This window comes from Aplysia californica, unplaced genomic scaffold, assembly GCF_000002075.1.
Source record: "Aplysia californica isolate F4 #8 unplaced genomic scaffold, AplCal3.0 scaffold00352, whole genome shotgun sequence".
Lineage (NCBI taxonomy): Eukaryota > Metazoa > Mollusca > Gastropoda > Aplysiida > Aplysiidae > Aplysia > Aplysia californica.
In genome coordinates, this window is record NW_004797622.1 from 703,129 (window position 1) to 727,607 (window position 24,479).

The following is a 24,479-nucleotide window of genomic DNA, read 5'->3' on the forward strand; positions in this document are numbered from 1 at the left end:
GTATTAACGGACAAAATATTTCAGTGAGTAATCGCAAGTAAAAATACAATTGATTCAAGAGACAACTAACAATTTTCTTTGAACATGGATACTAATGCTTTTCATGGAAATGCTTTCTGTTCATGAGAGAACCATTGGAGGAACACAAAACAAAAGTTTGATAGTGCCATTAAATCGTCAAACTCAAACACCGAGTTCCATCATGAAATCTTCTCTCAAAGTCACTTCCAGCACGGTGTGCACTTAAATGCAAATCATTCAAACTTCGACAAAAAAAGTAACTACTCTGTGGTCTGAAAGTTCGCAAAAATTTATTACATATAAATAACTGACCGCAGAATGAATTTGAGTTGAAAACTGAATGGTCGGCAGGACGGCAAAATTTAGCACAGGCCTACATCTCAATCAAATAGACTCCCCCCCCCCCTTCCGCTTTTTTGTCCATAAGCAAATTATTAGACATCACAAGACCTAACAAGAGATCCATGCTAAAAGCTGTAAAATAAGCCAAATATCTATACAGCATGTCTCTAAGAAATCTTCACCTTCAACTCAACTGGACATTAGGAGGTTGTCCTTGGTCAAGTCACGGAAATACGTGTCTACTTCTAACCTTACCACAGCCAAAGTTGCACTTGGAACATCCAATCGTCACACAACGACCATGGCCTACCGCACGTATATACATACGTACACGAGATAAACACCAGCAGAGACCTCACTACCTTCTCTGAAATGAATCCCTCAACGATAGTCCACACAAATCCCTCACTAAAAGCAGAAAAAAGCTAAATAAAAAAGAGCAAGACACCGTGTAAAAGAAAGACAGGCATTGCAAGACAGAATCTGGTTCAGCTCTCTGCATGAGGAAGGCACCAACATACTCAGTTTCCAGAACAGCTGACCAGCTCTGCATATCAGGCCAGAATTAAGGCTTTAAAAACACAAGATAACTGTTCAACTCTTTACAAGGCGGAAGTAAAAAGAGCGTAATATATCTATATATATATATTTATATGTTTGTATGCATATTTATGATAAGACAAAATCAAATGTACATTGGAATACTATTGTTTGAAGAAACTATACATGATATTGAAATGTACCTTATGAAAACATACATACCACTCAACGGTGCAGAATTGATACATGTATAATGAATAAAGTCAAAACACAGTCTCAACATTAAAAGAGGTGAAAACAAGCCACTTATCCTTTCAACATTCAGCCATTTACAAGAATAAATCCCTCACTTTTCAGACAACCTTTCAGAGCAGCCAAGAACCATTGTCAGATTCAAAGTCTCAAAGTCTTCCAGCTATAACAAAGCAGCAGAGAGACTTTTCAGAGAACCATTTCTCTCTATGGAAATAGAAGGGTCAGAAAATAGAAAAGGTTGAGCTTCCAAGAGGCCATTTCTGCGGCCACTAAACTTCTCAAAGAAAATCATAAGTTCAAGTGGAGCAACAAATACCCATACATTACAGGCATTGAAACTCACACTTGTGTTGCAACTGAACAAAAATATGGATTTTTCCCTCACCATCTAAAGTTTCTTATTATTTTCCCTGCTTATAAATACTTTGTGCAATAGAATAGGTTTTTAAAAAAAAAACCACCTTGTCAAAGCTAAGAGCAGTCTCAAACCATAGCAGTTATGACCTTTTATCAAATAGCATTATAATCTCTAATACAAATCCATGAAAAGAACGAAAAACTTAACAAGAAAACAAACAACAGATATACAATGAAATTGGAAATAAAAAGTTGAATCAGCCACCAAGAAATATGCTGTGAGACCTATATTGATAAAATATTCGTACTGATAAAACCCTCTAAAGTCATGAAAACAGGGGGGGGGGAACTAAATATCCTGAAGTGAAACTGACTTCTAAATAAAAATAAGAGAAAACTCCAGAGCTGCAAAGTCGGAGATACAACCAAAGTCTATCAGGGTAATAAAACAACCCTTTTTCAAGCCTGAAATACCAAAACACACAGCCCAAAACATCACTTGATCATAAAAATGTACTAGTCCACTCCATCCTAGTTCAGTCAAAATGTAACATGTCCATAAAAAAGATACAAGGAACCAGACGATGAAAATCAAGCCTGAACCAACAGAGATTTTTTAAAAATTAATTAACCCTATCCGTACGTCATGTTTTCTTATCATATCCATACGACGAGGGGAACTCTGTGCCACCACTTTCCAAAGAGGATATTTACTCGTTAATCCGATCAGTGCGCTTTGCATAGCAGTCTGTCAAAATGATTTTTTGAGAAATACTGAAAGTTTCAACGAGATCTTCATACTAGAAGTATTCTAAAATGTGAAGAATACAACCCCTGGGGTACAAAATGACCCCAGGGCGTAGGATAGGGTTAAAAAGACAACCAAATGTTTCTACAAATAAAATTGCATCAAATTTTTCCATTACAGCTGTGCTAAGAATCATTACTGAGGTTCAAATCACTTCCATTTTCATAAGTCATTTTTCTGCTGAAACCGAAGAACCTCAGGAAATATTCATTCAGTTCAGTCAGGAGAGAATTTCATAATTTGCATCCATATCTGGCATGAAGCCACAACATTTCCTCGCATAATTAAATCACAAAGGTTTTGGGTTTTTTTATCGAAAATTTATTTCAGACATTGACAACAGTAAAAAGTTGACACTGCATAGTACATAAATGCATATGAGACGAAATAAACAGATCGATCAGTAAACAACAAAATAAATTGCAACAAAACAGGATAAATAAAGTAACAAGAACACAACCTCTCAAGACTTGCAGTGACATTTCCCAGTAACACTTGCGTACCACACAAACTTCTCAAAATACATGACATACGTATATACATTCACTTGAATAGAGCTTTCCAGTCAGCTTACATAATATGCCTTTATGCTTGTACTACAAATCTTTCCAGCTCTAAATACAACTGGGTGATGAAAAAAACATTTAGCACAACTGCATAAAATGTTTATCTTATTACACTCTGTTTTAAAATAAAGTCTGCCTGTCTTTCCTCACTCATTTTCCTTTTTCTCGTCACCAAGTGTGCAGCATACCACAGACTGAAGCTCAAATCTGGAATATTTCGTGCTGCAAACTCCTGTCCAGGAAACTGAATCACAGTCAAAATAATTGCATGACATTACAGAGGAGAACCCAAGACTTGTTAAATACTATATTAATGATTCAAGCTCAATCAATATATCCAAAGCATGATTTTGATGTAAGAAATCAAAGGAGAATTTAAAAAATCAATTTTCTCATACCAAAAGGCCTCTGGAATATTTCTGAAGTTTTGACCCAAGAGGGCAACTATGCACAGGTACTTTGATGAATTATGCACAGAAAAAATAAATTACGTAATTATGTATAATTCGATAAAATGTCAGAGACTGAACAATTTGTTCAGGTGGTTCACGTCACTGAGCGCAATGAAAGATCACAAAATCATAAGTAAAACCAATAACAACCCTCTATAACAGTCATCCTAGCTGTCTAATTGTTCAACAACTGGGCATATAGTCAAAGGGCATGATCATGCCCAATATCTGCTGAATTACCCGCGACATAATGACAATTGTCCCACTCCAACAAAGTATATGATCAATCGACGCCATATTGAAAGTAAGAGTATCTAAAAATGAAAAAGAGCAGTGTGTTGCCATTTACTTACCCTTGTCCGAGCAAACAGCTGAGGGACAGGTGTTAAAATAACACATCCTATGTGAACAATCAAAATTCCACTTTCTAATTTCAATCTCTGCAAGTATTGACAACTGCCGCTCCTACGTTTCCTGCCCCGAAGGAAATGTCTCTCGACTCAGTATCCTCTCCACCCATGAAAACAAAGAGCCCAGCACAACTCCAAAAAAATAAAAATAAAAAATCTTTTACATCATTAAAGAATAACTATACAAATCTTAAAGGTATCCACGATTCATTCAGACTAACCATATGTCAAAAAAGAAAAAGGAAACAAATGATGCCTCCAGCAAGATTATTACATACAAGCGGGAGCACTTTTTTCACAACAAATTACTTAGGTTGTTTTTGTTATTGTTCATATTTGATCAAATCTGACATTCTCAAATTTTATTTCAATATATTAGATTCTACAGATTCAGAGAGATATATTTCCATCAGAATACACTGGGAAAATTATCATAAGATATTACAATGGCATTCCCTGAGAGAAAAAGAAAAGAAAATAGCAAAAATTAACAGAATAATAAATACAAAGGATGTCCGTCGCAAAGTAGTAATGTGCCAATCTTAAAATGGGAAGGCCTTGAGTCTGAATCCCACTGTTTCCCTGAACAAGTTTATTTTAAGTAATAAGGCTGTTGCCCAGACTCTGAAATGGCCTTATTTTGTCGAAAAGGAAGTAAAACTCAACTTATTTAGCAATTGATAAATAATCTAGATAACAACAACAGTAGCAATAATAACACAAATAATAATAATAAAGATGATGAGAAGTACAGTACATATGCCAGAAAGCCAATGCTTTGACGGAAAATGATGAAAGACGCCAAATGTCAACTTGATTATTTTTTTTTCCAACAAATTAGAAGCAGAAGGGATATACTCTACATTATGCACTTGAAAAGTAAAGAAGACATAAATATTTCTTATTTGGAAATCATGAGGTATTTATCAATACTAAAAAACAGGAGCTGCAGTAGTCTGTACTTGCAGTCATTATTCCAAAAGTGTGTTCCTCAACAAAACATCTAACAATGAACATTGCAAAAGTAATCCTCACAGCTCAAATTAACGGGTTTTAACAACAACAGAATACAAACAAAAGGAAACGCCAGGTGTGAAAACAAGATTCCGAAAAAGATTTCATCTCACAGAATGGAATGAACTCTGTTGAGGGTGTCCATATGAACGAGTAATGTTCAGAATTTCAGTCAAAAGGTTGCAAGTTACAATCTCACCTCTATTGTATTCTTAGGAAAAAAAACTTCCATCTTATTTTCCCCTGCACACCCGCCACTTTAGAAAGAAAGAGAGAGAGTAGTATGGGTCCAAGCACTGAAACACAAGAGCCTTCCAGAAAGCGATACCGCATTTTTGGAACGAATCAGCTGATGAAGGAGTTTCAGCGAAATCAAGTGAGCACTGGAGGGGGACGCTGGATTATAAACATAAGCACATTAACTTTATTATGAGGAAAACATTGAAATGAAAACATAGCAGCCTCCACATAGCATCTTTGTAAGATTCTGCCTTAAACATTCCATACTACATATACCCCATGTTCTTAATTGTCTAATCTTATTCGTTCCCTCTTATTAAACATCAACTAAGAACAGGGACATGGATATTTCCGTAATCAAATTCACTCACATCCAATCATTTCCCGACACTTTCACACGATTCGCTTATTGTACATTATTATTCTTCAACATCAATACATACTGTCATAATTTACAGTTGATTGATCCGTCTTTATAAATCAAGACACCATGTTTATGAGTAAATCAGTATAAAAATTCTGAATCAAATCAAAAAGAATCAGATCTTCAAGAAAAACAAAATGCTCAGTAACAGAAGGCACATGACAATACAAGACTCAATGTGTAGTGTTCCTCTTAAGCTGATCCTTATTTCTTTGATTACTCTCGCTTGACAACACACCTCCGGAGTTCAAGAAAAATACATCAACATGACGACAACAATTCTCTTTCACAGGAAATAGGGGAAAGGGCAAGACAAGACAGACAGAATATTACTTAGACGGATAGTTAAATAAAAGAAGGTCGTACCAGTGGTGCCCTCCAAGAATACACATATGAAAATAGAAAGTATTTCAAATGGACAGATACAAACAACGTCAACAAAACTAGGTTGGATTGTAATAGCATAAGCGACGTTCCGAGGGTTCCAACTTGAACGCCACGAGGGTTGGTCAGTAAAGAGTTATTGTACTTTGGTGCCCCTCTATATTGAAGTAACTAAGTTAGTAAAATGGTTACTTAGCTGTGTCTTCATCGGTGCTGATTGTCTGCTCAAGACTAAAAGTATAATCTTCAATTGCATATGAATTTCCAGATAAGCAAGAAGTCTTGTCATTAAAATAGGGGATAAAAGTTCTGGTTCCACTACAAAGAAAAACACAAACTTTATGTGTTTCTTAAAAAAAAAAAAAGAATTTTCTTTAACATGTGCCACATAACAAAATAAACTTCTTTTGAATTGATTTTTAAAACTCACATTGTATCAAGCAAAACTGCAGTCAGTGTTTCCTAAGGAAAGTGAGAAGAAGTGTATTACGAAATTGGTCACATATTTTTCATACTAGAAGAAAACAATTGTCATGATTGCACCATTTTTGTTCCCATACACTACAAAGATCATGAGTCGCAAGCATCCACAAATGCAATTTGTAAATGGCACATAATTAGCTGCTGGATTTTACAAGATACAAATAGGAATGAATCTAAACCATGATACAATGTTACACGCAAATAAAACATTTAGGATTAGCATTTACGCTACTTGCGAATTACTCACTGTTTTCTCAGAAAGTGCATCTGGTAACTACAAACGCCAAGTAGTAGGGAAGAGCATATAAACGAACAACTATACTGATAGTTTTACAATGGACATCCGAACAGATTGGGGGAGGTTGTTGTCAAAAGATTTCTTACGAGCATATAGGTACTAATACTGCAAAAATTTCATGGGAAAATTCAATTCTCACGTGTTTATCATGACTTTTTGAAACATCTATACTGCTCATAATTCTCTATTCGTGCCACTTTAAAAAAGAAAGGACTCGAGTCCTGTCTACCACCACTAAGCAGAGAAAAATATCCAATTTATAAAAGGTTCTTAAGCTGATCAACTAATCCTTATGACAACTACAAAGCAGAAAAAAAAAAATAATCCCAAAAACAAAACAAAAAACCCCCCACCTCACACCACATCACCACCATTGCCAGGTTGTGGTGGAAGCCAAATATTCCAAACCCTTCAAATCAAAAGCAGCCTATAAAACAAACAAAAAGCAAAGATTATATTTTAATGTGCATGTGAATCTGAGCAGAGAAGTGAAAGAAGGTGAAAACAGTGGGGGGAATATCTGGTTTAATTTGAATAGATATCAGAACTACAAGACTCTCAATATAACCCTCCTTCTAACTTTTGTTATTGCTTCCCCCCTAGAATAGTTTCCCTAATAATTCTATTTGAATCCAAAGTTCGACACATATGAGCAACAGTCATCCCAAAAAACCCTTTCCAGCCAGCAAAAGTTACGGTTTATACATATTCATTTTTACATTTAGATTACCGTGAAAAAGGACTGCAATAGTTAACGTCCAGAAAGACCTGCCTGAAGTCTATCTCTACTACAATATTTTCCCGTATTCTTCCAACCGCAGTCATCCTTCACCACATCATCACAATCCCTCCTTCTTCTTTTGAATCACGAAAGCAATCAACAGACAGAGAATACTACAAACAGTTATACATCAGTGCACAGAAGTAATACAAGTAATTGGAATAATATCAATCAAAGATATTTAACAACCTGCAATTGCACATTCTGGGCTTAAAATGCTTCACCCAATCAATAAACAGCAACCATTTATCAAAATCTTCTTGAATCACTGAAAAAAACAAGAAGTGGGGAGTACACTTATTCAACTAGTCAGGGATGGATCGGGTCGGGTCAAAAAGTGAGGCTAAGACTTATCAAAAGAAAAAACACTCAATAAACTTGGACCTCTACAAGACATGATCCCACAAGCAATTTTGTTGATTATAATATGAACCAATGAAGAGTGGTTAGTTTTTAGTTTTAGTAAGAGTTTACGGCACTTGCGACACAATACAGTCAAGATTCAAAAGTGTACGGTTGAACTTATTTAACACTCCTTTAAACAAATTAACAATTCAAAAGCTGGAGTTACATAAGAGATGTTGCTATGATCATCAAAGAAATGATAATACCTCATTCCAAACTTTTAATAAAAATGTTTCTTATCTTCCGTTGATTGTCATGTTCAACCCCAAAAAATAACAAGATCGATTAGGGTCTCTCAAGTCGTGCCGCATCAAAGTGATGTCAAATCTAGAGACAAATTATGCAAGTTTTCTCTGACTACAATATAATTTTGCGAAAAACCAGGACGGTGTCGAATCAGAGTACACCCCACTTCTAATCAATGTAAAGTTAACATAAAAAAAAAAAACGCTTGGTTCCCATCACGCATGACAATTGGAGGCGAAGAACAACAGCCAAACAACTGTGTCCCTCCCTCCATCCATCCAACGAGGAGGAGCACCAGGGCCCCGACGGGCCGAGCGACGACCACAAACCTACACCATAATCTCATCCTCTGGAGCAACTATCGCTGGAGCCTGTTGCTGCGGCTCCCCTGAGTCTATGGAGTCGTCTTCTTCGCTGATTGGAGATGATCTTTCCTTCGTCACTGGACTGGAATCATTTTCAGATGAGTTTGAATCTAAAAGGAAAATAAATTACAATTGTGAGTGAGTAAATAGCCGAGATGATGAATACATAATACAAATACATCATACATTCATTATCAGAAACGAAATATTGATTGTTCAAAAGTACATTCAGGCGAAGAACAGTTATATTTTTTAAGAGTACACGACCAATAATTATTATAATTACAAGGTTTATCATATTTGATATATTCTATATCTTTTTGCATCTTAGCTTTCTTTACCTTTTATTCTCAGTTTTGACAAACCACAGTCTGCTGTAGAGAACTGTTTGTGAGCTCAGAGAATCGATTAAAAAAATTATGGCGTATACATCACATCATTCCACCTTCAATGAAATTATTTCACAGAACAAATAGTTTGAACAGTTCGAAAGTAAGATAAACTTCCTATACATTTATAAAATCATGGTTTCTTCCAATACTATTGGTGAATTAAATGATTTCCTATTTGATGCATAAAAATATACTCTTCATTGGGAAAAAAACTGGAATAAGCTTACACTTCCAGACTATAATATCTGTGGATACTTGTTCTTTAAAAAATTACAAACTAAACTAATCAAAAATCATTTCCCCAAACGTTTGCGCACTGCAGGTACCCTGGGTGAGTACACCTGGTTCAGCAAGGTCAGCTCTCACAGATTACTTCATCCCACCTCAAACATTAGGTTACTTCATCCATGGCCAGCATGCAAGGATCCTTACTCACATATCACCAAATCTTTTCCCAAACAATTTTGTATCTTTAAAAGGGGGGGGCAGCGACAAGTAAATTAATGACACAAATGTAAATATTTTAGTTAGATTTTTTTCCATGCTTACTCGAGGAAACAAGCGACTCAAATGGACTTACTACAAATACATGGCTTCATAGTTCGAACTACAAAATGCCACAACAATACCCAATTGTAAGTCCACCACTATGCAAAATTCTTAATAAATATGTAAACAGTAGTCACATCACCTTCAGATACATGACTACTCAGGATGCGAAACAAAGTAAAATAGTGATTCAGCACACAGAAAATGACACCACAATCCAACCGCTACACCTACTCAAACAATGATACATCATAGAAATAGCATATAAACAGGAGATAGCAGCAGAACAATAACACATAGCTATTGACACATTCATCTTTGGAAACATCCCCATATTTCTCACACAACCCCATATTTCCCACTGAAATTGACACGGTTTCTTCAGAAACCGACAGCTCAGGGTAAGACTGTGAAATTGTGAATGGCGGAGTCATACATGAAGCAGTCGAACTGGTTGTACCAACATAAACTCTGTAACACATGACAGACACAGTAAGGTTGCAGAGAAAGCTGCACAAAGGAATGAACTGGAATTGTTACAGGAAGATGTGAAATCTGCAATAGAGAATGAACTGAAACTGTTTTTTGTTTTAGTAGAGGTTTTACAGCCCTCGCAACTGCATAAGGTCATATGAGCGCCAAGGGGTGGATATCAACAGAGAAATCCTTTCAGGGAATGACTTACTCTGCTCACCTCTCTAGCTTCAACAGTACAAAGTCTGCTTCGACAATCAAGGCACCCCGGAAATAGCGGGTCACAAGAGTGTGACAAACATACAAAAGAAGTAGAGGAAAATGACAATAGTAAGGATTAGGAAAGGAAAAGCTGCAGTTCCCTGTTGTAGTTCAGGCACAGTTATGAGCATGACATTGTTGGATCAGCCCATTTACAATTCTACTGCGCATTAGAACGAGAAATGTGTCCGCTTTGGGAATGGCCTAAAGACACTTCAATCAGTGGCATCGGCCCGGGGGGTTGGTGCTGTTGTAGCAAGACATTCACAAACTTCACCAGAACAAGCACGTTTTTGAAACACATTATCAAGACAAAATACATGACGACAGAATAAATGAGACTACACAGGATGATACCACAAAGAGGTAGTCATGAGAAAAGTACAGAAAAAGTTTGGTACAGCATACACTCTAAAGATACGTTTTCAGAACATCCAGAGTACAAATGTCTACAAAAGTTCTTCTTCACAAAGACGTTCACAGGAAAAGCTGCATGTTTGTTGTGTGTTCAAAGGCTTATCTATGTTCTAAATGCCCTTTCAGCGGTGCTTTCTACACAACAACAAGCAACATTAGGAGCACACATTACCACACTCACTTCCTTTACAAAAATACAATGCATGCGGAAATACATTGGCAGAACTACGCCTTCGCTCAAAGACAAAGAGTATGAGCTGGAAGGACGCTCACGCAGGTCAGAGAATGAAGACAGTCAAAATAATACATGACGACATGAAAAAGAACAGAGAATGTATGGGAAGAAGCTGAAGCAACATTAGAAAATCCCCTCAATGGCAGTGTTAGTGTTATTCTCACATCAAGCCCACACGCCACTTCCACGATCTCACAATTAGCAAGATAGCTTCACTAAGACACACAAAAACTTGGACAGGGAAAGCTGCGGCTCATGCACTTCTAAATGGACTTGAAAAGGATAGGGAAATAGGTGGGCAAATCTCAACCGATCGAAAGACATAATAATGCGACTTCTTGAGGTTCAGAAAAAGATCTTACATTTACCTTTATGTGTTTGTGTGCATGTGCGTGTGTATGAGTGTTTGTGTGCATGTGTGTATGTGTGAATGTGTGTGTGAGTGTGAGTGTGTGTGTGTGTGTATGTAGTGTGTGCGTATGTGTGTGTATCTGTGTGTGTGCAAGTGTGTATATGCAATTATGTGCGAGTGTGTGCAAGTATGTATGTGTGTGTGCAGGTGTGTGTGTATGTGTGTGTATGTGTGTGTATGAACACATGAAAACAGCTATAATACAAGATGGGGCAGATTCCTCCAATCTCCACAACAAAAAATTCTTGGGCCAATAAAGAACATATATGATCACTTTCACTGGTATTAAACCAATTCTGCCTCTTGCCTACTGCAGCATACCTCACTTTGAATCAACCAATACATAATACAATGAACAACTATTTAATTACATGACGAAAGTAAGACTGACAGCAAATAAAAAGAAGACATTGCAAGCAGATAGGAACAGGATTGACAGAGGAAATTCAAACCTGAGTCAGTTTTGGACTACAAACATTGGCAAGGGAACATACATCAGAGGAACATTTGTACAAAGGGAATGAAGGTCTGCTGACTGCTACAGCCAGCACACGGTCCATAATCAAGCTATGAAATTATTCACCATCAAAATGCACTGAGAATCGAGCATTCTCTGAGAATCCTGGACTTAAACAATAAGAGAGAAGCCATCAGGCTACGAAAAAAAAAAAATCCTGACAATTTCAGGCACCTGGATTTTCAAATTCGTCCCGGAATTCGGTACCTCTGCATTTTGGTTTTAGATTCACAATCATAAGATCATGGGTTCAGTCTCCAACACTGTAGACTAGAACGGAGTTTCCTTACAAAAGGTACTTTAACTTATTTTCTCAGTATACCCAACTGCCAACAGCAAGGAAGTAAACATACTAGAGACTCTAGTATGTTCTTATAGTACTCAAAGAGGTTGCCACGCCATGTTTCCCAAAACAGACTGCGACAACAAGTCACGGGAACCTTCAGTTGTATTAGAAAACATATTTCTGTAATCTCTCTTTAATTTCAAAAGGACTTTTCTTTGTTTAAAGACAACAACGCATGCAAGTCGACAATTTTGACTTCTACAAAAATACATAGAGTCCACACCCAACAGGCGAATACACCAGTGAGCACGTACAACACATAGTATCATCTCATGTACATTGAGAGAGGCTGGGATGAGGAGCGAGTGGTGGTGTAGGGAACCAGCAGGGGTACAAGGAAGTCATATACCTGGAATCAAAACTTTACATCTGGACAGAGTTAGAATGGGGAGAAAATAGCATGGGAGGGGGAGGGGGAGGGGGGTGAATTGGAGTTCCATGCTTCATTACGTCTTTTCCAATTTATGGGCCCAGCTCGAGGTTCGCATTACGGTTTTTGGAACTAGCGTTTGCTATAAAGTGCTGAGGAAGGGAAGGGCACAGATGGGATCTTGAGGCGAGGTGTTCAGTGCTTAGTGTGCGAGCAGTGTACCAAAGTTCTCCCTGCTACACACTTCTCATTTCCCACAAAGGAAGAATGGAACTCCTTCCTTGAAGGCAAAAGGAGGAGAAGGGAATATGTTCGCAAAAAAAGCTGCTTTATTTCACTACGGAGGTATTTTGTGTACATTTGTGTTAAAGGAGCAGTGAGAGTGAGACAGAGACAGCAACTTACCCACAAAAGGCATATCTTCGTTAGGATTAGTCCTTGCCTAGCAAAGAGACAGCGAGGTACAAATGCAGGATCTATATATTATCAACTGGACTAAAACAAGCCTTTACCAACAGGAAGACTTCAGGCTACAACATCCTGGCATTGAATGATAGGGCACGAACCCATCAGCAGTCAACAACAACAACAACAACAACAGTAACAGCAACAACAACAACAACAACAACAGTAACAGCAACAACAACAACAAATATATAATATAAGCTTATACACATTAAAGGGTTATTCTCCCCTGCATTTTTCCAGGAAATTTTAGGGCTACTTTGTTATGTTCAAGTCTTCCTGTCTTCTTTGTTCCAATATCTATGACAATGTCCTCAAAATAAATGAATTCTCAAAATATGAAAATTCATAGGTTAATATATATATACATATATACGGATGCAAAAACCCAAAGAAACAGTGCCATGAAAAAGATGAGAAATAAACAAACCACAATGGTGCTGCTGTCGTGTCAACATTATGCAAATTGCAAAGTGTCTGTGTACATAACACTGTGAAATGTATCTATATTCAAACATGCAATCCACTGCATTCCACATGACAAAGGAAGTTGACTAAATATCTATCAGAAACTGCAACCACCTAACAGAACTTGCTACAGAATACACAACGAGAACTCGCAAAAAAAAATTAAAAATTGAAAAACTAATAAGGCAGATAAAAAAAAAGGAAGCTGTATTTATACTTAATATGAACATGTGTTAAAAACTATATATTTCACTGAGTATGACACGTCTCAATTGTTAATTGAGGTCAGCATTTTAAAACGCTTTGCTATGACAAAAAATATCCGTCAAAACCGGAAAAGGAAAGTTTTAGTAAGTCAGCTGCCCGACACAGGCCACACACTATAACTATGATGACTAAATCATCACATGTTTCCAATACCACAAGACAAGAACCAAGAACAAAATGTGAGCAAGGGGCTCAAGCTGAACTATCATGACAGATTCCACTTCCCCTCATAAAGACAACTAAAGAGAAAGGAACCTATTGCACCAAAAAAAAAAAAACAGAACGAAAAAAAAACGCTTGACCTATCACCACTACACATTTTCTCTACCCTGGGAAGAAATAAGGGCAAGCAGAATGAGATTTATCTAAAATACTAAATATGCTATTCCCCATCGCTCAAACTACCTCCTGATGCTATTTCTTTACCCCAGGTAAGAAAGAGAGTATACAATTAATTATTCAGGTGATCCATCTAGGCTAAACAAATCAGTTTAAACTTTTACTTACAAAATAAGATTAAACCTTAATGGACTCAAGCATTATTACTTGAAAGGGTCAGTGGTGTGAAAATCAAACAAAGATAAAACAGTTATGAAGAATTTCAGGGAGGAGTTACTATTTAAAAAAATGGGATATATTGTTATGAGGGGTAAATAAAAATTTTTGGTGTTGAGTGAACTACATATATTTACTCCCTAATTTATCACATTTCAGTCATTTTTCAGTTTCAAATCTGTTTCATTTTTTAACTTTTTTGCTATTTACTCTTTACTTTATGCTCTGCTCTTATGCTTCCTATTTAAAGTTAAAGAGTTAAGAATTTGATAGTCCATAAAAAACTGGTTTAGCTGTTTCTGTATACCACAAGAACACTTTTCTATACTTGTCTTTTGTTCCTCCAAAAATTCTCTCTTTAGATATTAGTTTTGACTCCCCATATCAACACACATATCCCTAAAGTTAATCCTATATTAATGTATAGAAATCCAACACAGGAAAAGTGACAATAGTCAAAACATTGTTCTATCTCAGCATTTAGCTTACAGTGGATTTTGGTATCAACAAATCAAAGGCTGCACATATGGATTATGACGAAACTTTAACACCCCCCACCCCCCCCTCCAATTTCCACCCCAACCCCTGAACTACCTACCTTCTGGAATGGTGTCAGGCAATTTGGCATCTTTGGGTAACGACATGGCCTTTTGTTTCGCCAGCTGCACGGCGGCTGAACTATCCGAGCCAGCAGTCGGGGGCAAGACCTGGCTTTGTCTCAGACGTTTGATTTTATCCTTGACCGAAAGCCTCAAGGTCGCCGAGTCATAGACTATACCGCTGTCATCCGGGGCATCTGACGGCGATGAATCTGAGGCTGCCGTGTTTCCTGTTACCTCAGGCGGAGTATCGCTGGGTTGTGACACGGGAGGAGGAGTCGGAGTGACGTTGTCTTCTTTCTTCACCTCTGGTGCTTCTTTCTTCACCTCTGGTGCTTCTTTCTTCACCTCTGGTGCTTCTTTCTTCAGCTCCGGTAGTGCAGAGTCTGGCTTTGGAGAGGTTGGGGAGGTAACCTCTGACCCCGGTGCAGAAGGCTTGGGTGCTGTGTGAGCATGCATCCATTACATTAATGCCAAGAACAAAAAAGGTGAAGAAAAAAAAGGTAAAAAAACTGCTGGTGCTGGCGGGTTGAGAAAAGACAACATTCAAATACTGAACCATGCAACATTCGGTGCAGAAAGAAAAAAAAATTCTACTTTTGGGCAAACTACAATATTAAAAAAATATATGTATTTCTTCACAATATAACAAGACAAACTCTTTATTTGTAGCCTACTAACCGACCGAAAGAAAAATCAGAACTCTGCTCGCCTCTACATCACAGCATATAAAAAAGAACAGTAAAGAGAAAAATTCCATGAAAGAAAGGTCTTTTGAACACAAGCAACAAGTTTGCGTTCTCAATATTGTTGCTGCTTTAAACATTCAATCACAACAATCATAACAATTCCCCAGAAAATCTTTACTCTTAAAAATTGCCCTCTACCGTCTTCAAGCACCTATCACTCTATCAATTTCTATTTCTTTCTTTTTGTTTTGTTTTTTTTTGGGCAAAGAAGAAATGGAGACAAAAAGGATCATACACAAACCAGCTATTGTCATTGAAATACTCAGTTTTTGACTTATTTAGGCTTAGAGGTATAAAAAAAAACTGAAGAAACATTACTAACATTCAGTACAACTAGGAAGGATTGTCGCCAATCCAGAAAGAGAGATGAATTAGCAGCGAGATCCTTTTCATATGTCTCCTGAATCCTTTTTTCAAAATAAATAAGAGAGCACAATATTCTGTGTCAACAAAAAACGAATTATTGCTTAAGAAAAGCAACAAAAAAATTCATTAAAAAATCAATAAAACTAAAAATACAATGAACAACATTCAAAACTGCAGAACTTGGTGAAAGTGAAATCAAACAAATGAATAAGAATCCATAAAAATAACAGAAGCACCAAAACGGCTGTAGAAAGATGATAAAATCACAACAAAAAACATCAACGCTAGGGGAAGGGATGATTTCCAATTTTAAAAATGACAACACTGAATGCACTGTGAGTGGACAAACATGGCAACCAGCTACACCGATCACTACAGCATGCAACGGCGCCACGGGCACGGGGGCTCTGGCGACGTGTAACACTGACAACTCAAGGCGCTTCCACTGAACAAAAAGTTTTTGGTGTCATTATACTCACACTCCACAACTTATTTAGCTCTCACTACGCATGTGAGTCAGACGCTGTAAGGAAAACACAACCAGTGAGAACAAGAGAGAACAGGAGCCAAGTCATGTTAAATCGAGAGCAAGACACGGCATCGTGTTAGGCATACCAAAACACGAAGTAATCATCACAGACATCTCAACCAGACGATCGCGTTGCTACCTCTTTCCTTCTGTTAAGCTTATCCTTTTCAGAGAACAAAGAGGCAAGAAAGTATGCTCAAACCTCCTCTAATGGTCACGTGTCCAAGATAATCACCTGTACTAATGACCACTTCCCACTCTCCCTTTGCGTGTTTTAATATAATAATGATACTGTCCAAGACGCCCACCTGTCTAATACAACCACTTTTCTCCTTTACAATGGGTGGCCATCTTGAACAAATTCTACTCCACTCACTCCAAAGAAAAACATTTCTGTTCTTTTTTTTTTAATAAAGAAACAGACATTGAGCTTTGGGAACTCTCTTTAAACCTTTCTATCCGACTAGATCAGCAACAGCAATTACACTGAATCAATAACAATAAACTCTGTCACTTGGGTTAGAAAACTCTACCACATTTCCAGAGCCCTAATTTTGTTCACTTATGTTCTCTGCATTTTAACAAATACTCTATTTTCAACATGACACTGTAAAACTTGCCACTTTCTCCAGCTCACCGACCACCTGAGCTAAAGGGAATACAGTGCGTTTCTATTACGCTTGGAACACTGACTAAAAATATTAATTGCGCACTCATCATTGGATACAGCCTCTTGAAAAGACGAAGTACGCAAAAAGGCAAAAGGCCATTAATGAAAGTTCAACCAGGATGATGGCTTTTCATGCCTTGAAAGCACCTCAAAATACAACTCGTCAGTTAAACGCATTTGCTGCACCAAACAGGGTGGGAGGAGAGATCAATCTGTTTCAGCAACAGAGCTCTTTACATGACTACAAAACAGTTGATTTCTAGAAAAGTCCAGTTCTTATTTCTAAATTTGACTAACCTAGCAGTAATTTCTTTACAGGTAAAGAAAAAATGGTGTCACTGTTGTATGATACAAGATGTGAAGAAGTAGCTGTGCTGTTCGCAACATGCATATAGTATGCAGACACTTCGGTGGGCAATGAATATTACAGACAGAGCATCATCACATGTCGAAGCATGAGCAAGATCCAACAGGGTTTCTTGATATACATGAAAGCATAACTTGAAGAAACAATATTATGCTAATGTCAAGATATATTCATTGTAAGAAGTAAGGATAACAAGAATACTAGCATGATGATTTCAAGAAGTAAGTGTTAACCAAGAAAGAGATAGAAGATAAAGGGGAAATAAAAGTACGACCCTTACATAGAGGTTCATTTGATATTATTTAACAAATTACTCGGTATTAACAAACTTTCAACACCATCTCTTATCTATACAAAAAAGGCCATCCTTATTAATACAGTGTGAGAGATGGCATGTAGAAAGAAATGATTCACGAATACTCTCCCTTCCTGAAAAAAAACCCAGTTTGACAAAACATTATGAAAGAACTACAAAAGACATCAACTGTGTACAGCATTAACCGTAACATGTATAAGGCCAGGGTCTCACCTGTCGTGTCCTCTACATCCTGTTTACGGGGTCTGGGAAGCACGGGAGGTCGAGGTTTGATCGGAGGAGGAGGGCGTGGCCTCGCTGCTGGAACTGAGGGTGAGAGAACGCAAAAGACAAGGTAAAAATTACTCCAATACCTACAGGCCACACTCATATATCTGCAGCTATATCTCTTCTCATTTGAGATCTCCCTATTTCTAAACTTAGACCTCTAGTTGTGAGTGCTTGGCGGATGCTCTGGTGTGCTTTGTGCCTCCTTTCCTATCAAACACCAATCGTCCTTATCTCTCCTCCTTCTTTTTTATGTTTGTTACTCTCTTATAACACCTCTAACCTTGAGCACTTTTTGGACATTATTGAGTTGCATCCTTATCTCTCCTCCTTCTTTTTCATGCTTGTAACTCTCTTGTAACACCTCTAATCTTGAGCACTTTTTGGACATTATTGAGTTGCACATGCCGTAAAACTCGTACTAAAACAAAAATCTCTCTTTATTTCATGTCAAATATCTTGTTTTATTACATTCCATAGGATCTAAGTTCTCTCCATTTCCTATGTCGTAAATCATGACCCGTGCCTGTAGTGTAATGGTCAGGCTTTTCCCCCGTGGCAAGCAAAAGACAAGAGTTTGAGTCCCACATGAGAAACTTGGTTCCTAGAGTATCCGTCTGCTACAATACGGTGTACCACTCAGCTCCAGTTGGCCCTGACAGGCGCAGTCAAAACAGTCTACCTCCTGAACGATCTAACTTGTGTTGATGCGGTTGTAAAATATTCACATCAACACAATCCTCATCTATCATAACGCCCCCGCCAAATGATCTTCATTGTGTCAATGGGGTGTGAAACATTCACAACCAACACAATCCTCATCTATCCTACATGAACTAACCCTTCATTTACTAGTGAATTCAATCATCATCTATCCTACATGAACTAACCCTTCATTTACTAGTGAATTCAATCATCATCTATCATACCTGATCTCATCTATGTGTGGTTGGCGGGTGCTCTGGTATGGTTTGCTCCTTCTTTCCTATTAAAGAACTATTGTTTTTATCTCACTTCCTTCTTTTTTGTGTTTGTTACTCTCTTTTGACACCTCTAATCTTTGACACTTATATAACCTTATTGTGTTGCAAGTGCCCTAAAACTCTTACTAAAACTAAGATCGCATTTATCATTTACTAAATAATACAATCATCCTCTATCATACCTGGGCTTATTTATATCTATTTATTAATACAATCATCATCTATCATACCTGGTCTCATCTATCATTTACTAACTAATACATTCATCATCTGTCATACCTGGGCTTATGTATTATCTATATATTGATAAAATCATCATCTATCATACCTGACCTCATCTATCATCTACTAATTCATACAATCATACCTGACCTCATCTATCATCTACTAATTCATACAATCATACCTGACCTCATCTATCATTTATTAATTCATACAATCATACCTGACCTCATCTATCATTTACTAATTTATACAATCATACCTGACCTCATCTATCATTTACTTATTTATACAATCATACCTGACCTCATCTATCATTTACTTATTCATACATTCATCATCATCCATCATATCTGAACGCATCCATCGTTTACACCAAAAAAAAACCCCCAGGACATGTCTCCAGAACCCACCAGGAGCTGCTGCGGTATCTTTGGAAGAGCTGGGTGCGGAGTCGTCGAGCAGCACTTCCGGGGTGGAGGTGGTCATGCTGCGCGGGATCTCCATGGACTGCCGGGGTTTGGTCTCCACCGTGGACAGCGGACGTTTGGGAGGGAGGAGGACGCGAGGAGCGGGGGCCGGGGCGGCGACAGAGGGCACTTTGGTGGCGGACAGTGTGGGCGATGAGGCTGGTTTCGGGGGTGGGCTGGGAGTGGCGGCAACGGGTTCTGGAGGGGTTTGTTGGTCTGCCGCCGGTTCCTTCTTCACCACCTCCGGTTTCAGCGGCAGAGGCTTTGACGGAACGGCCGACCTGCTCTTTTCACCGGGCTCGCTTTTTTGGGTGCTGCCGCTGATGTTGTTGTTTGTTTCTGGGGACTTGGGGGAATCCGGAACTGGTTCTTTGGATTCCTAAAAGAAAAGCAAAAAAAGAGGTGTGGATATCCGTAAAACGTAAGGTGCCCAATTTTCAGGGCATCAAAGATCCCTTTATGATTGGAATATCCTTATAGCCCAAAGTCTGATACTTAGACTTAGAATCTCTCATTCATAAAGACAAAGTTGTACAACAGTTTGGTCATTTAGGAGGTTAACTGCTTCAACCGTGAATACCAGCACTTGGGCTGTGTGTACAAACCAGTAGAAAAATATAAAATCCTCTTTTTCCCCACTGAGAGAGCCAAAACAATATACCACACAAGCTACAAACAGACAGGATAACTTTCTATCTAGTTCCTTCCTATTTTCTCATTGTCACTTTTTCAATATACTAAAGAAATGAAACAACTAGAACAGTTTGAATGAACAGGTCACATCATGGTTCATTATTCTCTTTTACTCCATTTTTGACAGAGACAACAATATGTATTCATACACATTTAATTTTTAAAATGTAGATGTTTTACGCCTCCATCAACACACTTTAGATAAATTAGGAGGCAGGCTGTGAGGGCCAACCACGGCGGAGAGTGAAACAACGTCCCAGCAGAAAGACAAAGACACTCAATAAAAATTCTCCCCACACAGGAGTCAAATTCAAGCTTTCTGTATGTAACATTGAAGCACCTAACCACTGCACCACAGAGGTCAGAATATGCACTCATCTGGTGCTCATATCAAAACAATCTTGTGAAAAAAGTCAAAGCAGTCACCTCTTGAGGAGAGGTCTCCACCTTGGAGAAGCGCTTCTCCTGTCTCTGTTTCATCTCCTGCAACAAGTTGCGTCCTCCTAAGGCACCGAGGCCCCCGACCTTTGCCAGTCCCGCAGGAAGCTTGGGGACCGTGTCAGGTTTCTCCGACTCCTCCTCAACCCCACCAGACTTGCGATTCTCCGCGACTGAGAAAAGAAAACATGGGATCACTTTCAGAACTAATCAAAATTCATCATGTTATAACGAACCCAGTCTAATTTGACCACTTGAAAGTGATCAAAACAGCTGACCAGTGTGCTTGAAATTTATTACAGTCCGAACCCAGAGGTTGTTAAGTGAAAGCCCAGGACCAGTTTTACTGTATTTGGAAATAATAGTTTCCAGCTTCAAAATTTCCCTGTTGGGGTTGAGTTAAACAAATGTGATGTTAATGGTAAAAAAAAATGGTCAGACAGATAACACAGATAACAACAAATTAAAATTGTAAGGTACATTCTCTTGCAGGTCGCATACAGAGACAGGGAAAAATTGCTTTGCAGCTGGTGTAAGTGCATGAGATGAAAAGAAAGGCATGGAACAGAATGGTTTTCTTTCCAGGAAACTCTTTCCTGCCTCAAATCCAATGAGTAAATGTAGACCTCTGCCTGCATAGACCTACTGTGTGTTCAGTAAGGTGCTGCTATGAAGTTCTTTCACTCACCTTTATTCTCCCCATCTAGACTGGTATCTTCTTCGGTGGCCAAAGTGGGTGCCTTCGGCTCCACGACGCGACTGGGCGGCAACAAGGCAGGCCTATCAGGATTGGGCTTCTCCCGTGGGACTTTCAGCGGTCTGTCTGCTGGTTTTTCCTCTGCGTCTGCTACTACAGCTGAGGCTGCTGCCTTGGAGGTGTTCCTCGGAGGCGCGACCAGCGGGGCAGCTTGCTCCACTTCTCTCACAGCCTGTGGGATCAGACATGACGGGGTAGATAAGTTTGTGTATATTATGGACATTCAAAATAATTTTGTTTGATTTCATAGCCTCTCTACGCACAAATTGATCATTTTAAAGACCAGGCGCAGTCTTTTTTCTGCATGACCATACCCTTTCAGGGAGTGTCAGGGGTAGAAATTATTTTTTTCCTTTCCTTGAAAAATGTCAAAAATGTCTTTTCAGCCAACAAGAGTTGTAGGGAACTGAAAACTTCTGTGATCATAAAGACCTAGTGTGTTCAGTATGTTGCTTACTACACCAAAGGACAGGAGCAGTGAAAATCCGCACTATCTACCCCAACAACAACCACCTCCACACACCCTCAGTGTTCTCAAGTGTGTGCCTCTCACATAAGACTTGTCAGCCACACTTAACTCTTTAAACCCTGAGTTATTTCCACCGTTTCCCAGAGTTTTTCTCTACGGTCACCTAAACCTGGCGCACAATGTCTCATTATAACCCCAAAACTTTGCCTCTAACTTCTAAATGGCAGAAACAAAGGCTTACTCATTACCAATAAACTTGGTTCAGGAATGGTGCCGAAAAACAAGCAAAAACTAGCACTAAATGAAACGAAACAGTTCTCACTGTTATCGGACGCTCCCGGCAGCGTCCGACGGGGAATAGGGTTATTACCGCCGGACGCTACCAGCATGCGATGAGGTTTAAAGAGTTAAGCCCTTAACAAAAAAACCCAAAAAAAACTACATAAATGACATCCTTTAGTCAAAGTTTTACCTACCATACAAGAGTTGAAACCTTTGGTTGCAAACGCTTTACAACTCTTACTAAACAACCAAACATCGAAGAAGAAACAAACACAATAAAACGAGTGCCCACCTCAGGAGGAGGCTGGTCACAGCTGAGCTTCCTCCCCTCCTTCAAGGACATGGATCTCTCCTCCTGGATATCTTTGATCGGAGCTAGCGGTTCAGCGGGCTGCTCGGGCACTGGTTCCGCCTTGGGAGCTGAGCTCTCAGAGCCTGTACGTTTCTTGTCATCCTTTTTCTTGAAGATGCTGGAAAAACTGGACGAAAATGACTGGCTGTGGGGGAGAGAGACGGGGGGGGGGAGGGATGGAAGTGTCAAAGGTTAACCAGGGACATAAAGGATTATGTGTGAAAAAAACCCACTTTCCAACAGGGTCCTCTAAACAAAAGATCTCACCTGTTGCAATATCGTCTCTCTCTCCCTCTCTCTCTCTCTCTCTCTCTCTCTCTCTCTCTCTCCCTCCCTCCCTCTCTCTCTCTCTCTCTCACACTCTCAATTCAAGACAAAACAAAATTAGATAAAGTCCATCAAACTAAAATACTAACAGAGTTCAAACTATTTATCAATCTCACAGACAGAACCTCGTACATGACAAAGACATCTTTTTACCTCTTTTTCGATTCTTTCTCAGATTTTTCTTCCTTGTTTTTGCCTTTTATCAGACTCATTGGTGACCACTTCTTTCCTTCTGACTTGACACTGAAGAAAAGAGAACATAATTTGTGATACCAAAAAAAAAGTTAACTGTCTTTAAAAATTTTATCATTAAACTCCTTTACACCTGCACAAGTATGGAAGCGAAGTATTTAGTTGATCTGAAGCTGAGGCCACATAACTCCTGTGAACAATCAATTTTTCTGTCATTCTTGAAAACATCCTTGACAGCTGAGAAAATGGCTGAATTTCACATCCTAAGCAGGATGTTCTCAACTCTCAGATACTGAGCTGTTCTCACAGTCCACCATCAGTTCTTCTTGATCCTGTCTAAGATTTTAAAAGTGGAAGTTTTGTTCCATTGAAAGGAGAGTTCATGCTATGTCCTTAAAAAATTGACCATTCCTTTGAAAACATACACCCTTACTTGAAAGACAAGGAACACTACATTCCAGTTGCAAAACAGACCACATAAATATTTGCAGTGTGCACAGAAGAATCAGAAGTCAAGTTAAAATGCTCAGTATCCATGAACTCCAAATTCTTGCTTCCAAAGCTTACTGTTAAGTTTCCATTATGTCACACGACTGAAAGTTATACAGGTGCAAACACTTCTCATAACCAAACCATCATAACAACAATATCTCTCCTTCTACAAGCAAACAGACACTGAAGGCAATCAAAAAGTAATCATGGGACTTTACCAGTACAGTAAAAAAATTATCCAGCCTTATAGCTCCATTCTCTGAACTCAACAACTTATGCAGTTGCGAGCGCTTAAAACATTTACAAAAAAACCCCCCCAAAAAACAAACTTCGGCGCTCATATGACCTTATGCAGTTGCGAGCGCTGTTAAACATCTACTAATGGCGCTCATATGACCTTATGCAGTTGCGAGCGCTGTTAAACATCTACTAAAACTAAAAAAATAAAACTTTTATTTCCCCATTCCCTTCTCTTCATAACATTCGTCCACTCACCTGGTCTCCTCCGGCTTGGCTGGCTCTGATTTCTGTGAGGTTGAGGCAGTTGTCTCCTCTTTCCCCTTGCTGGGCAGTGTGACGGTGGGGGCGGGGGCTGGAGCAGCAGCAGTGGCAGCATGGTTCTTGTTGTTGTCGGGGCCTTCGTCCAAACTTGTCGAGCCTGTTAGAGAGATGTGAGATATTTCAATAAGACATACTTCATTGATCCATTTCAAGAAATTGACTGTGCGCTTTCTTCAGCGTCTGAAGTGCCAAAAGGTTACAAACACATATATCGGAACAGTAAATATGCTAAAACACATACACACAAGGCCTCCATAAC

General features: G+C 38.6%; 1 protein-coding gene across 1 annotated transcript in view; it reads right to left on the bottom strand.

Moving 5' to 3' along the window:
- Nucleotides 1–2,628: 2,628 nt before the first annotated feature.
- LOC101862429 (F-actin-uncapping protein LRRC16A) overlaps nucleotides 2,629–24,479 on the bottom strand; it is a gene marked incomplete in the record, with an annotated part of 68,161 nt that continues 46,310 nt past the window's right edge. Inside the window, 9 exon segments of the mRNA XM_035970980.1 lie at nucleotides 2,629–8,501; nucleotides 14,718–15,161; nucleotides 17,929–18,021; nucleotides 19,601–20,036; nucleotides 20,777–20,961; nucleotides 21,477–21,717; nucleotides 22,589–22,793; nucleotides 23,129–23,218; nucleotides 24,155–24,317. Coding sequence (XP_035826873.1) covers nucleotides 8,356–8,501; nucleotides 14,718–15,161; nucleotides 17,929–18,021; nucleotides 19,601–20,036; nucleotides 20,777–20,961; nucleotides 21,477–21,717; nucleotides 22,589–22,793; nucleotides 23,129–23,218; nucleotides 24,155–24,317 — 2,003 coding nt within the window.